This window comes from Protopterus annectens, chromosome 4.part0 (assembly GCF_019279795.1).
Source record: "Protopterus annectens isolate FY-2018-M chromosome 4.part0, PAN1.0, whole genome shotgun sequence".
Lineage (NCBI taxonomy): Eukaryota > Metazoa > Chordata > Ceratodontiformes > Protopteridae > Protopterus > Protopterus annectens.
This window is the reverse complement of record NC_056733.1, coordinates 44,599,926-44,614,925: the sequence shown is the minus strand read 5'-3', so window position 1 is coordinate 44,614,925 and position 15,000 is coordinate 44,599,926. Positions and strand designations below refer to the sequence as shown.

General features: G+C 34.0%; 1 protein-coding gene across 1 annotated transcript in view; it reads right to left on the bottom strand.

Moving 5' to 3' along the window:
* Nucleotides 1-15,000, bottom strand: part of GAA (alpha glucosidase) — a 475,499-nt gene that overhangs the window by 333,052 nt on the left and 127,447 nt on the right. Inside the window, exon 2 of the mRNA XM_044069630.1 lies at nt 14,309-14,919. Within this exon, the coding sequence (XP_043925565.1) occupies nt 14,309-14,911 (603 nt within the window). The 5' untranslated portion in view covers nt 14,912-14,919. The remainder of the gene's footprint in view (nt 1-14,308; nt 14,920-15,000) is intronic.

Below are 15,000 nucleotides of genomic sequence, written 5' to 3'. Positions count from 1 at the left end.
TTGTAGATACTTTCAAATTTAAAGAAGATAAATCTTTGTTGTTTTCCCATCCAGATCACAGATTTGGTACCCAAACTAGAACAGATAAAATATTTGCTGCCCATGACCTGCACTCTAAACTCATTAATTTCTCAGTCACTCCCTGCCCCTTTTCAGAACACAGTTCATTGATACCAAAACTTCAAAATGAGTACAGACCATTAATCTTTAACTCCAGAATTCCAGCATATAAAACTAAAATTAAAGAGTTCAAACCCTGGTTATTATCTGAATTACAGTTCTTCTTATATATTTCACCACAGAGAGAAATAAAATAATGATATCGGACTCTTAAAACCCTAACTTGGTATAAAAAAAATTAGAGAATGGGATTCTGAATTATTAGATCTACAATCCAAACTTCTGTCAGTAAAAGCTGAAAAAAATCAAAATCATTTGGAGGTGAGAAAGAAAGTAGATGTATTAAACAATAAATACAATGAAATTCTAATGCATAAAACTAGTTTAGCTTTAGAAAAACTAAAAATTAATACCTTGGCCACTTCTCCCAAATATCTACATAATTTATCCACAGAAATATAAGTACAATCAAAAGCTAATAACATTAAAAGTATCTTCTGTGAAAAGAAGGGGAAAAATGTCTCGGATATAAGTGACATTCTTGATGCCTACAGAAATCACTGTATGGAACATTTCCAAAAAGAAAATATACATATCGAACAATTAAATCTAGACGAAAAATGTTCTAATACAAAAAAATACCAGAAAAATTAAAACTAGATCTGCAAGCACCCATATCCTACAAAGAAATTACAGATACAATGAGGGTAAAAGTAATAAAGCTCCATGTGTAGATGGCATAATTATAGAAATATATAAACGTTTTTCTTCAAAGATACTATCTCTCTTCCATTGTTTGTTTGTCTTTTCGGCTTTTCCCGGTTAGGGGTCGCCACAGCGGAACTCCGGTCCGCTAATGATTGGCAGTAGATTTTTATGGTGCTGAGTTGCCAGCCCAACTCCCAACCTTCAGTAAAGGCACGTCCATTTACGCATGTCTTTCGGAGGCCACTCGACCGCAGGGAAGACATGCAGACTCCAAAGAGAAGGCACTCCAGCCAAGAATCGAACAGGAGAACTTCTTGCTGTGAGGCAACAACACTACCACTGTACCACCGCAGCTACACTATCTCTCTTCCATAAAGCTCTATTAGAAATTCAGTCACAAGCTTTAATACCACATTCCTGGAGATATTCCTTAATCACACCAATCCTAAAGGAAAAAAATCTCCAAACCTCTGTACCTCATATACACCTATATCATTATTAAATAATGACTATAACATATTTATGACGATATTAACTAACAGAATGAAAATACCACTATCCAAAACTATATTAATGATCAAACTAGATTTATATATCATCACACACACGACAATATTAAAAGGATAATTTCTATTATAGATTATGTTAATAAAGAAAATAAAGAAACACTCATAATTGGCTTAGATATAGAGAAAGCCTTTGATTCCCTAAATTGTGACTATTTATTCAAAATCATAATGCTATTTGAATTTCCTGCATCCTTTGTTCATCTCCTAAAGAATATATATACAAATAATTTAGCTCATGTCAAGTTAGGTCCTTTTACCTCTGAATCTATACATATAACAAAAGGCACTAAACAAGGATGTGCCATGTCATCGATTCTATTTGCTCTGGCTATTGAAATATTGGCAGATTCAATTCGTAACAATATAAAAATCAAATGAATAGATGTTTATGAACAATACAATTCTAAAATAATGCTATTTGCTGATGACATATCACTAACATTACCTAATACAAAAGAGACATAAGAAGAATTAGATGTATTAATTGACAAATTTCACGACTTCAGGACAATAAATCAAAATCAAAATTATTTAAAAAAAACTGCAGACTAAGGGGGATCACATCATAGGGAAACGAGAATCTACCTTAAAATATCTTGGAATTGAGTTATGCAAGGATAATAATGAATCAGTCTCAAAAAACTACAATATCATCATCAATATCTCTGTGGAAAAATGGAACAAAATAATATTAACATTTGAAAATAGACTACAGTTGATAAAAATTGTTTTACTTTCCAAGATCCTATATATAGCCTTGGCAATGCAACTATTAACAGAAAGGAATATACTTAAAGAAATAAATTCATGCCTAATAACATTTTTATGGTTTCCCAAAATAAACAGAATAGCTTTAATACATCATATCAGACCATGGAAACAGGGAGGATTAAACTTTCCTGATAAAGAAACATATACAAATGCTTCAATATCTACAACAATCTCAAACTGGATAAGTCCAAATTACTCTGCGAACTGGAGAGAATTACTAACTGTAATATCAATAAATGAATTTGATTTAAAAAACAAAATTTCAAATAACAGATAAAATTTGCCATGGCACATATGTATTAGTATGTAATATAACATAACTAAACCCACTAAAACACGTATGATTAATTATTATATTGACTCATTTAGGAAAATTATTAATGCAAATATAGATCTAAAAATCTGGTTTGATCTTTTAACACCATTTATAGTCACAAAGAACTTTCCACATAAAATATATAGAGAAATTATTAATTCCTGGGAACAGAAAGGATTTGTTTGTTGCCTCCAATGTATCAAATAACTAAAAGTTTTAGATATGCAAGTAATAAAAAACAACATACAAAATTCCACAACAAGACTGGCTAACTTTACACAGTATTCTGTCATATTCGCAAGATTTAAGTAGAATCATTAACAATTCTTCATTTAAAGAAATACCTAAATTTATGAAATACATATATAAAATCATATATAATGACTGACATGGGAAACTGTATTTCAAAATTTTACAAAATATTGATAAAGTATAAAACACCACCCAAAACCTCATATTGGAAATATATAACAAAAGAACACTCAATACAGTTAACCAAAGATATTAAAATAAATATCTTATTGTCGATATAATATACATCCTTTACACAATACTGGAAAGTGTTTAATTGGAAATGTTTGCACAAAGCATTCTTAACCCCAGACAGAATCAGTAAAATTAGTTCTTCCATAAAAAGAATATGTTGGAGATGTGAGCAAGTACACAATGCAGATTGGAACCACATTTAAACCATTTTGTAATGGTATTCATAGGTTCATAGGTTCATAGATTAGTACTAAGCTAACTGCCCTTGTGAGCCATTTTAAGCCTAGCCAGTTATCCCTTGCGAGACTCAAACCCTGTACCTTGTGTTTGTAAGGCAAACACCTTAACCATTAGGCCACCCTCCCAACCAACTTAACTTTCTACAAGCTTTATTTAATGAATCATTTTATTTAACTAAAGCTCTTGTATTATTAAATGTGAACAAAGGCCCTCATTTGAATAGGGCGAACATGTATCTAGTATGGACTATACTTGCAATTTCAAGGAAGTGTATAACAAGAAGATGGAATACAAACACAATACCAACTTTGGAAGACTTCTACAGCATACTGAAGACCACAGCATTATTGGAAATTAAAATTAAAGAATTAAGAATGTATCCAAAGCCATTTATCAACAACCCTTGGGGAAAAGTCTTATTGTTGATTGACACTGTACAATAGTTGATTGACACTGTACAATAATTGATCAGACAATCTGATAATGGATTGGACATACTTATAAAGTAAATGTATACATTAAGATCTGTTATAGTGTCAGGCTAATGTAAATAGAGTTATTTAAAATGTTACCCATAAATACTATGGAATTCATTCAAATGTATTTGAAAAATAAAAAAAAAATTTTGAGAAAAAAAAAAGAAGCTGTAACATTTCCATTTAATGCATGCAAGATCCAATAGTATTTTTTCTATAGTGTCTTAGCTAAACCTCATGATAGTCTGGGGAGTAATTTTGCACACATGTTCTTGGGGAAAGGAAACCAGGTACATTATTAATTACAGAACCTCACAACCTAATGGCATGAATTTAGACATGAATCTCAACATATAATTTTTATTTATATTATACTTTATTGATTCATACAAGGTTTCTTTGGTATATGTAAATTTTGCATTGTGGTTTTATTCAGATGGCCACAAGCTTTTTGGTGTTTTTGCATTTGATGCATGGGAACTGATTAGCTTCAATGTGTGTTTTTAATTAAGTAATAATGATGTGGAAGTCAGTTATATTTAAAATGCATTATGGTGTAGAATTCAGTTCTTGAAGGCAATCTGGCCGAGGTACCAGAAGCACCAGTAAAGTTTGATTCATTGCAGCTATCCATGACTTTGGCTCCTTATTTTTTATTATTCTGTGGTTTATACTGAAGTGTTTGTTGACAGTATGTTCCTTACAGCTTCGCTGGTATAGCTGAAAATCTCAGTTTTCCCAACATGCTCTGTCTTTATCACCTCATCTGAATATTTGTTTAAAGCTTCTTCCATTTTTTTCTAGCATTTTGCTGTTTGTGTTGATAAACTCCATCAGTATTTTGTTTATTTTAACCAGGTCTGTGTGCAATTGTCTTGCATCTTCCTGTAGGTTACTGGAATTCATGTCTGGAGGCTGCACTGTTTTTTGCTAACAGCTGCAGAACTTTCCCCAGTCAGTGTTTCTTCCTCAATTTTTTAGCCAATTTTTTTCTAGGTGCTCTATATCTCTTTTTTCCTAGCATCCAGGCTGTTCACTTACTAGTCAGTTACTGAAATTTACCCATAAACACAAAAGTGTACTGGCCTTTTCTGTTGAGTTTCTGTTTTCACACTGGGAGAGCTAGAGTTAAGCTGTTACTCAATGTGCAACCATCTTGGAATTCGGCACTCAGCCTTTTGAGTGCCGACAACAGGGAACATGATAAAATTGATTGTGAGAGGGGTTTCAACAGCAACAGAAGAGGGGAAAAAGGCAATAACAGTAGATTTGTGGTAGTAAGGGGTTACTGGCAGGGGAGAAGGATTACACAGCCAAGTACTTATATTTTACCTAAAACTACTATTGTAGAGCTTAGGAGAATTTATGGAGAAATAATAGGATTTCAGCAGGGAATATTATTTATTGGTGGAGACTGGAACTTGATTTACAATAATTAAGGATATATCAGGAAGACCTAAAAGGAAATATGACAAAAGAGGGCTGATATCCGAAGAAGTATATGAGAATATTTGGTATAAATTATGTGAACTTATTGGCAGGAACTCACAATTTACATAACTTTTTTCAATATATGACAACTGGGCTACATTGAATACAAATATTTTGCAGTAGCATGTATATTAAACTGAAATCTTTGACACTCGTCCAATAACTATATCTGATCATGTGCCAGTAGAAAAAGATAAAGATCCAGGGTAATGATGTAAAAGTGAAATGCAGCTGCTTTCCTACTTACCTGTTAAAAAGAGATGAATTAAAGCAATTGATAATGGATTAGGTGGATATGATTAAAGAGTTATTAGGAGAGCATAGAAAGCATTACAGAAGGTATAGCTAGTGCAGTGATGGCGAACATATGACACGTCAATAGGTGACACACCGCAACATTTTGGGTGACACACCAGCAATCATCAACACCCGATTTATAAAAGAAACTGCTTTTATATTCATTGCTCGTGTGAAGAGCATTGAATTGTTTTGTGCCAGGAACCAGTTCAAAAACACTGCTGCAGAGGTAAGGAAGTTATTAACCTCAAAGATATTTTGGTATACTGTCTCGATACAGTCAACAAGTGCAGTGCAAACATTCTTTTCTCTTCGTGGTTACACTTCTTCAAAGAGCAAATTGTCTGCATTTCTAAGCGTGTGTTGTTTTACATTCTTCACAATTGCCCCTCTTAATCCTTCCTAAAACCGGCAACTGGTTTACACTTAATGACAATAATGTGATTCATAGAGTTATTTTACTTCAGAAAATGTATATTAATTCACGTTCAGTTTTTATGAAATTAATAGTACTAGTAGTTTAAGACTGCCCCTGTCTCTTATTTCTAGATTTGTCCCTGATTCTGTTGAGATATACCCCTCACTTATTTATTTTTTATTTATTTTTGTTTTGGGAGGGTGACACACCAGCAGAGTTAAGTTAGGCATTTTCCAAATTTTTGACACACTGAACCCAAAAGGTTTGCCGTCACTTAGCTAGTGAGTGAAACAAAATGAAAACGTTGTTTAAAATGTGGTAGAAATAAAACAGAAAGAATATTGGGGAGAAGTAATATAAATTATTTAGAGGGATTATCAATAGTTAAGGTAAGAAGAAGAAAGAAGAAGAAGAATCTCACTTTGCAAAAGGAACAACTGCAGTCTGATAAATCGAAAACAAGGGAGTATTTGAATAACATGCACGAGTTTAGGATAGTTTTGTTAAGCAATTATTTTTTTAATAACTCACACAATAACTTAGACAACAGAAAGTATAAAGAGAAGCAGTCAAACTTAAGGAGCCTGTGACAAGGAAAGAAACAGAAGTCCTATAGAAGTACTAGAAATATATAAAAAAATATGAAAGCTTGTATAAAGCAGAGGAATGGAGCAACCAAGAAAAGGTACAAATGAAAATCTTTACAGAAATCTTAAATATGCTAACATAAGAGGAATATGAGGCTCAACAATAAATAGGATAGGAAGAAATGAGACAAAAACAGTGATGTATAGTCAATCAAAAGGGAAGTCTCCAGGAATAGATGTTATTGTCGTGGACATCTGGAAATTAGGAGAGAAGAAAGTGATAAAGATCTGGAAGTCTGCAAGGTTTTATTTAACAATATTTAAAAAAGGGGAGGCGGCTACCAGCATCTTGGAAGAAAACTGTGGCAGCTGTATTATTCAAAGAAAGTAAAGGCCCTTCAGATTTGGCTTCACACATACCCATTTCAGTTTTAAGCTATGCGTATGTCTGTAGTAGCTAAGAGCATGGCAAAGGTGGTACCAAAGTTGATAAGATATGTAGTAGTGTGGTTTTTGTAGTGGGGAGGCAAACATTTGACAACATGAACAGAACAGTGATGATCCAAATGTTAGCAAAGTATAAGATAGCACCTATTGGTGGGTCTTCATGCACAGAAGATTCATAACCTACAGGTTTGAAGAGGGTCCAGGCAGGACTCAAGTTGAAGCTACACAGACCAGTTGGAGTTACCTAGACAAGGAGGAAGACAACAATTCAGAAGGTATGCCATTTAGGGAAGGCCAAATGGTCTTATTAATGCCTAAACTGAAAGCACAGCTGACTTGCTTTTTCCCTGTTTCTGGAACTGGGTACAGACCTGCCTTGCTGTCTAGAGGTCTCTTACAAATACTGGTTTATCTTTACTATCTATTCTGTCAGAGTGCTGTTTAGATAGTAACACTGCATCTAAGAATCAAAAGTTTAATGTACTATGGAAAGCCTGCCTGAAAGATGAATTTATTTATGTTGAAATTACAGACTGACTTAATTGGATTAGAATTGCATTTGTTTTCTGAACGTCATTTATTTGTCGATAAATATGATTTTTAAGCCATAAGGCTGATTCCTCCAGTGACTGCTTGTTTAATACAAAACTATCCTGCATACTACACTACAAAAAACAAAAATGGAGATAAATCTTTGACACAAAACATCCTGTCCTGCATCAGGTGCCTCCTGGAAAACACTGAGGTACAAAGATGTACTACAGTCATATAACAGCATAATTTCCAGTAAAGATGGAATCCTATCCATGCCTTCATCAGTACAGAACACTAAAAAATGTCCCGGAGTGAATCCAGAACTGAAAAAATATTGACTGTGTGCATCCCAGTGAAAACATCAAGTTATGAAAGAATAAGCAAATGGCAAGGACAATTCCTATATTTGCTCCCAAATTCAAGTAAATTTCAACACTGAAAAGTTATTAAAATGCTTTACTTTAAATATTAGGTCATAGTCTGCTACACAGTATGGATCACTGATAAATTAGCACAGCTTTAAGATAGCTATACAAACAAGACCCCCCTCTCACAATAAAACACAAGGCATTTATTTTTTATTAAACTGTGGTGTAGCGTACAGTACTATATAGCTAAGTAAGGTTGATTCCTACTAGGTATATATGTCACCTGATAATTTCAGCAATGCTTGCAGTCAGAGTAAAAACATCATGGAGACTTTCCACACATCTGAACTGTCAGTGTTTTAACTGAGCATCCTGTCAGACATTACAAATATTACATTACGCAAGCAAATGTAACAAAATAGCATATGTACCACTACTAAGTTACTGCGTAATGTGACTGAAGGAGAAAAAACACTGGAGATTAGTCAAGAACACCACCACGAAGGATGGCTCAATGGAGTGAAAAGTGCTGTTCTTCCAGACCTATAGATGGCCTTCAGAAAACCACAGGAATGCAGAGACAGGATGAGATGGGAGGCATCAGCACAAAAAGGAGATCTTCCTAGAAGGGATGTGAGAACATGGAGTCTAAATTCTGTAGTCAACACTCCCCTCCCCGGTGGGAACGGAAGCAGAGACCTATAGATGACTCACAAGATGGAATATAGGTAACAGCAGATCTCCATTTGTACACAGAAGAGTGTATGAGGAACCTAACCATGACCCACAGCTAATGTACTTAGTATAAACACACAGAGTAATGCTGAATGGAAACAATCATATTTAAATTGGCTGTCATTTTTTAGTGCAACTTTGCCACTAAAATTAGTGAAAGCAAAGAAAGAACTGGGGGTGGGGCTGTGGTTAGGAACTTTTCTTCCTTACTCCCAAGGCCGTACAACCTTGGATTTATCATATTTAGAGACATAGGGGAGTGAGATTGCAGAGGGGCTTGCCCCCACTTGCAAAAATGCCTTTTTGTCCATTTCTGTTTATGCCAATAATGTACATTGTTGATGTAACACATTTATTATTCCACAGTGTGATCCTTTCCAACGAGATGATCTCCTGTATGGAAGGTTTAAATAAGTAAATAAATAAAAGTGTATGGCATCAACTTATTGTGTCATTTTTTATCAGTTCTATTTTTCATATGCTACACTAACTGCTCAAGAAAGAGAAGCAGTTGACAGGTATGAGATAATAGCTGCCCCAGTCAAGAAGCCTACAGCCACATACACCAAAGGTGAATCAGCAAGTACTCATCCAGTTATAAAGTCTAGGCTTAAGAAAACAGGGAGGGCCCTACTACGTTAACATGCAAAGGGAACCTTTTACAAAAACAGAGAATATGCCGTGTTCAGTATTTATCATACCAACTTGTTGCATTAAGTTTTATGAAGGTGAAACAGATTAAAAAAAGGGCAGCATTTTTCATAGCATGAAAAGTCAGCAAGAGATCACCATGTAATAGACAGTATAATAAGGCTTTTAACTTGTCTGGGTAGCTTAGGGAGCTTAGTTCTTCAATTTTCTTAGTTAATAATTCTCTGTTGCATTTAAGGTGGACTATCTGTTTAGAAGGTACATGCCTAATGGGACACTGTATTTAATGATATTGAGGGACATATATAATGGAACTATGACTTTCTTGGATCTAAAGAAGATGCTCCTAGAGATTAAATGTGCTAGGCAGAGTCATTTCCAAAATACAACTTGAGACATAATAGTCAGAAAGATCTCACTTTAAATAATACATGCACAGATCTCTCATGGCTGCATGGATTTTGACAAAAGTATCTTTGATATGATATACTATGGCATAAAGGTGATCAAATTCCCAAAAATAACTGTATTTTTTGGCATTGAGGAAAAGACCACTGTCATTATACCAGGTGATGCCTGATCAAGATCTTGTTAGAGTATCTGAGTGTTGAAGGTGAGTTCACAACAGCCCTTGGGTGACAGTTCTCAGCAAACTTGGACATCCATCGTCCCTTGGGTTCTGTTTTCATATCACAGAAGAAGATGCCAAAGAGGATATGGTCCAGGACAGGATCTCTGGAATACCACTTGTGATATTTTTTGTCTAGAAAAGGCTTACTCAGCCTTTACAACATGAATTCTGTTAGCAAGTTATCAATCCAATGAATAACTTAAGGGTTAATATTTTGTTGGGTGACTTTATCTATAATACATACATGAGGAACGTTCTCAAAGGCTTTCACCAGATCCATATATGAATTAGGGACAATATGACCATCATCCAAGATTTTGGTAACTCTTTCAAAGAAAATCTACAAAAGTGAGTGAATATGATTTACCTTCCATGAAACCAAACCAGATCATGGTGTTAAAGTTGCCTGCATCATCATTTACAGTCAGAAAGATGCATTACAGTCCCTTAATGATGATGATATGGTTTATGGGTCTACTATTACTAGGATCAGTAGTAGAGCCGCAGACACTGTTATGGCCTTTCTCCATGCCTTGAGGACATAACCAGTGTCAAGTCTTTGGCTGAAGAGGTATGCAGGAGACAAAATTGGTTATGTTTTCCACTGACTAGAAAGCAGCTAAGGATATTACAGAGACCAGTGAAACTGATGTCCTTGGTTTCAGACAGGGCTAACAAGACATGATCTAGAAGACTTTAGGAGAGTGTCTCTAGGGACACAGTGGGGAAAGCAGAGGCTTGAGTAGACAAAATGAAGTTAGAGATGAATTTCTCAGAAAGTAACCAAAATGTGAAGAACAGCGACCAAGTAAACACAAAGGTGCCCGGCACAATAAAGGTTATCCTATATTCCAAAAATGCAGGCAGATTAATCCAAAGTGTAAATCTTTTTATTACATAAAAAATAAAAACACATAAACTCCAAAGCGAAGTCGATTGAGCGCTTTCGTCTCCACAAACGGAGACTTCATCAGAATAACTTAATGAACCTCAACTTTCCTTTTATATTCTCCGGATTTCATTAACTTAATTAATATGATCATTAGACAATGAAATCATTGCCTTGTTGCAACTTGCTCCATTTAAAGCAACATTCGTACATTAAAAACATAATATAAATTAAAGTGCTTTTTTAATGCACAAGACAATAATTCATCAAAATGTACACAATCAATAAAAACGAAAAAACTGATTTTAAGTATTTTATACTTCATAGTAAACAATAGACACTTTAGTTTCCTATTAGGAACAGAAGCAAAAGTTATTAAATCCAATCTATGATGTATGACCTGAACCCAGGGACCTGTATTTCAGGTTTTCATATTTACCAGAAATGAGATGCAAATGTTTATAAATAGTCTGCATGTCACATAAATTTGAATATACTTAGTAATGTATAATAGTTGTTAATAATTGTTAATGATAAAACTTCTTAATATGCATATACCTTAATGCCATTTTTTAAATTTAATTAAAACAGCATAGTGTTTGTATGAAAAATATGTCTAAGTTGTGTAAATATATAAATAAATATATAGAACTTATAAAAGGATGTGAAGGAATTCATATACGTGTTATAAATATTTTCATTATAAAATAGTACTATGAATATAAAAATAAATATATGAAAAAGTATGTAAAATATACATTTATATTTATAAATATATAAATATATAAAAAAATGTGTAAAAAATGTATATACTTATTTTAAAAAAACGTACCTTTATAAACACCAATATTAAATATAAATATAAATATGTATATAAATATGAAAATAAATATGTATATAAATATAAATACCATGTTCGAATAAACATTGGAAAAACAATTGATCATGTTGTTGGGAATGTATTCCCCACATTCCTTACTTTATTATGCTTGTTATGTTATTTTACTATTTTGGGGTCCAAGGCTAGGATCTTAAGCGCTGGAACAATGGAAATGTGGTCATTTAAACCTTTTCCACAACTTGCGTCTAGTTTTAGCTGCCATATCATCTCTCTATATTCTACTTTGGTTTCCCAGTCACCTCCTCGTTCTGGGTACCCCACCACTTCAAGTACCCAGAATTTAAAATCAGCATTTACACATTTCATGGCGTGCCTATATAGTGCATTATTCTCATTATGTCTGTTTATATCTCTAATATGCTCGTAAATTCTATTTTTCAATTGTCTTTACGTTTTTCCAATATAATAACTATCACATGCTCTACAGATCACTAAATAGACCACACCTTTAGAATAGCAACTGCTGTAGTTTTTAGCTGTTAATTTAAATGGAATACTGGGTATCCTAATCTCCTTATTCTCATAGATGTATGGGCATTGCGCACATCTGCCACACTTATATGTTCCATGTTTTCTGCTAGTCCCTTCAACCTGTACCCCTTTTCTTTCTATAATATTCTTAATATTGGGATTCCTTCTAAAACTGAATCTTAATTGATTCTTAAAAACTTCAGTTTTGGTTGCCACACTTTTAAACATATCCCATATTTCATGTATATCCCTCTTAAACCAACCTGTACCATAGAAATATGTTGTAGTTAAGTAAGGTGTAAAATTTGCTTCTATTCTTTTATCCACATCAGTATTATTACTATCTCTATTGTTTTCATTGGATTCAGGTTCCTCTGTTTCCTGGTAACCATGATTTAAAAGTGGCATATATTTGGTACCTCTCCCTTATACAACATATTTTTTGACCGAGTTGATAAGTTCACTCGGGTACCCCCTTTCCTTAAATAGGCCCTCTAAATATATAATTTCACTCATAAAATCTGCATCATCTGAGATCATCCTGGCCATCCTTATCATCTGGCCCTTAACTATATTTTTCTTAAGTTGATTTGAGTGATCACTATCATAATGTAAATAAGCATTCGAAAAATGCTCCTTCCTGTATATATTGGACTTATAACATTTATTTACTCGGTGTTTCGTAAGCTTTACATCCAAAAAGTGTGTGTCATCAGTCTCAATCTGATGAGTAAATTTCAAGAAGGGAGTAGCATGATTAATGTACCCAATAAATTTTTCAATGTCCTCCCTTTTTCCTTTCCACAGGATAAAAATATCGTCCAAAAACCTGAAGTATTCCACAATATATTGAATATATTCTGAATTAAAAACAAATTCCCTTTCCCAATACAACATAATTGTATTCGCGTATATAGGGGCACAGGCTGATCCCATAGCCACTCCTTCTTTTTGATGGTAATAATCCCCCTCAAAATATATAAAATTATATTTTAATACCAATTCCATGTTTAAAAGTACATTTCTAAAATCTGCAGGTGTAAGCCAGTCCATTTCTACTAAAACCTTTTCAAACCACTCCAAACCAATTTTCTGGGGAATGACAGTAAATAGTTCCTTGACATCAACAGTGATAAAAAACATATTTTCCATACTTTTCTACAACATATTTTCCTTACTTAACTACAACATATTTCTATGGTACAGGTTGGTTTAAGAGGGATATACATGAAATATGGGATATGTTTAAAAGTGTGGCAACCAAAACTGAAGTTTTTAAGAATCAATTAAGATTCAGTTTTAGAAGGAATCCCAATATTAAGAATATTATAGAAAGAAAAGGGGTACAGGTTGAAGGGACTAGCAGAAAACATGGAACATATAAGTGCAAGAGATGCGCAATGCCCATACATCTATGAGAATAAGGAGATTAGGATACCCAGTATTCCATTTAAATTAACAGCTAAACCTAGCTTGCTGATACAAAGGTGGTGGTATATTTAGTGATTCAGAGCATGTGATAGTTATTATATTGGAAAACAGAAAGACAATTGAAAATAGAATTTCTGAGCATATTAGAGATATAAACAGACATAATGAGAATAATGCACTATATAGGCAGCAAGAGATGTGTGTATGCTGATTTTTAATTTCTGAAGTGGTGGGTACCACAACGGAGGAGGTGAGTAGAATATAGAGATGATATGGCAGCTAAAAAAAGGTTTAAATGACCACATTTCCATTGTCAGTGCTTAAGATATCCAGCCCGGACCCCAAAATAGTAAAATAAAACCTTCCACAGAAGGCACACTGCCCAATCCACCTGCAGCATGTCTTTGGAATGCTAACCACTGCTATTTATATACATATTATATTTATATTTAATATTGTTATATTCATAGTACTATTTCACTATGCTGTTTTAATTAAATTTAAAAGTATATTCAAATTTATGTGACATGCAGACTATTTATATACATTTTGCATCTTATATCTGGTAATATGAAAACCTGAAACCTAGGGGGCCCTGGGTTCAGGTCATACATCATGATTGGATTTAATAACTTTTGTTCGGGCAAGCAAAACTACACCACCTGTTTAGGAAACTGACAACTTACTCATTAACAGAAACAAAACTAAGCATAAAATATACAAGACACAAAATAATCAGGAAGCAATTACTATATGCGCATAAACACTTACGGTAAAGTGAAGTCGTCCTTCTGTTTCATACATCACTTCTAGCTGAACTGTCATGATATCTTTTGGGTAGAAAGATGATGAACTGCGATTCAACAAGGCTGTATGTCCCATCTCTGTAGGAGTAACAGCTCCCATCTTGTAACTGGGATAACCAAGAGGAAAGAAACAACATGGTACCCCTTTGGTGAGGTTATTAAAACAGCATCCACGAGCTTCACATGTCTCTTTTGTAATAGGTGTGTGTGGAGCACAGTCAAAGCGCTCATTTGTGGAAATATCACATTGCTGGGAGCTATAACGTGCTGTGATTTCCATCTCCTCAGTAAAAAATTCAATGGTACTTTCTTTCCTGTAAAACATAAATGTATCCCAATAGCCTTTTTCCGGGGATGCTTCAAAGAATCGAGGACTTGATAAAATAATGCGAAGCAAAGTTGCTGCCATTAAAAAGAAAGTCAAGCAGAAAATGAAATACATCAGAGTTGTTACATCCCTGAAAGGCAAAACACCCGATAGACACAGAAGTTGAGCTCTGCCAGGTTTCTTCTTCACATCACTGCTTTCAACTTCCTGATGTGTTGCTGGCATTCCAGCAGAAATCATGGTGCCTACTGGATGCAAAGAAAACAACAAATAATGTGGTGAAATGTAATAAGTGACAACCAAAGCAGAGGGAAAAAAACAACAGTAAA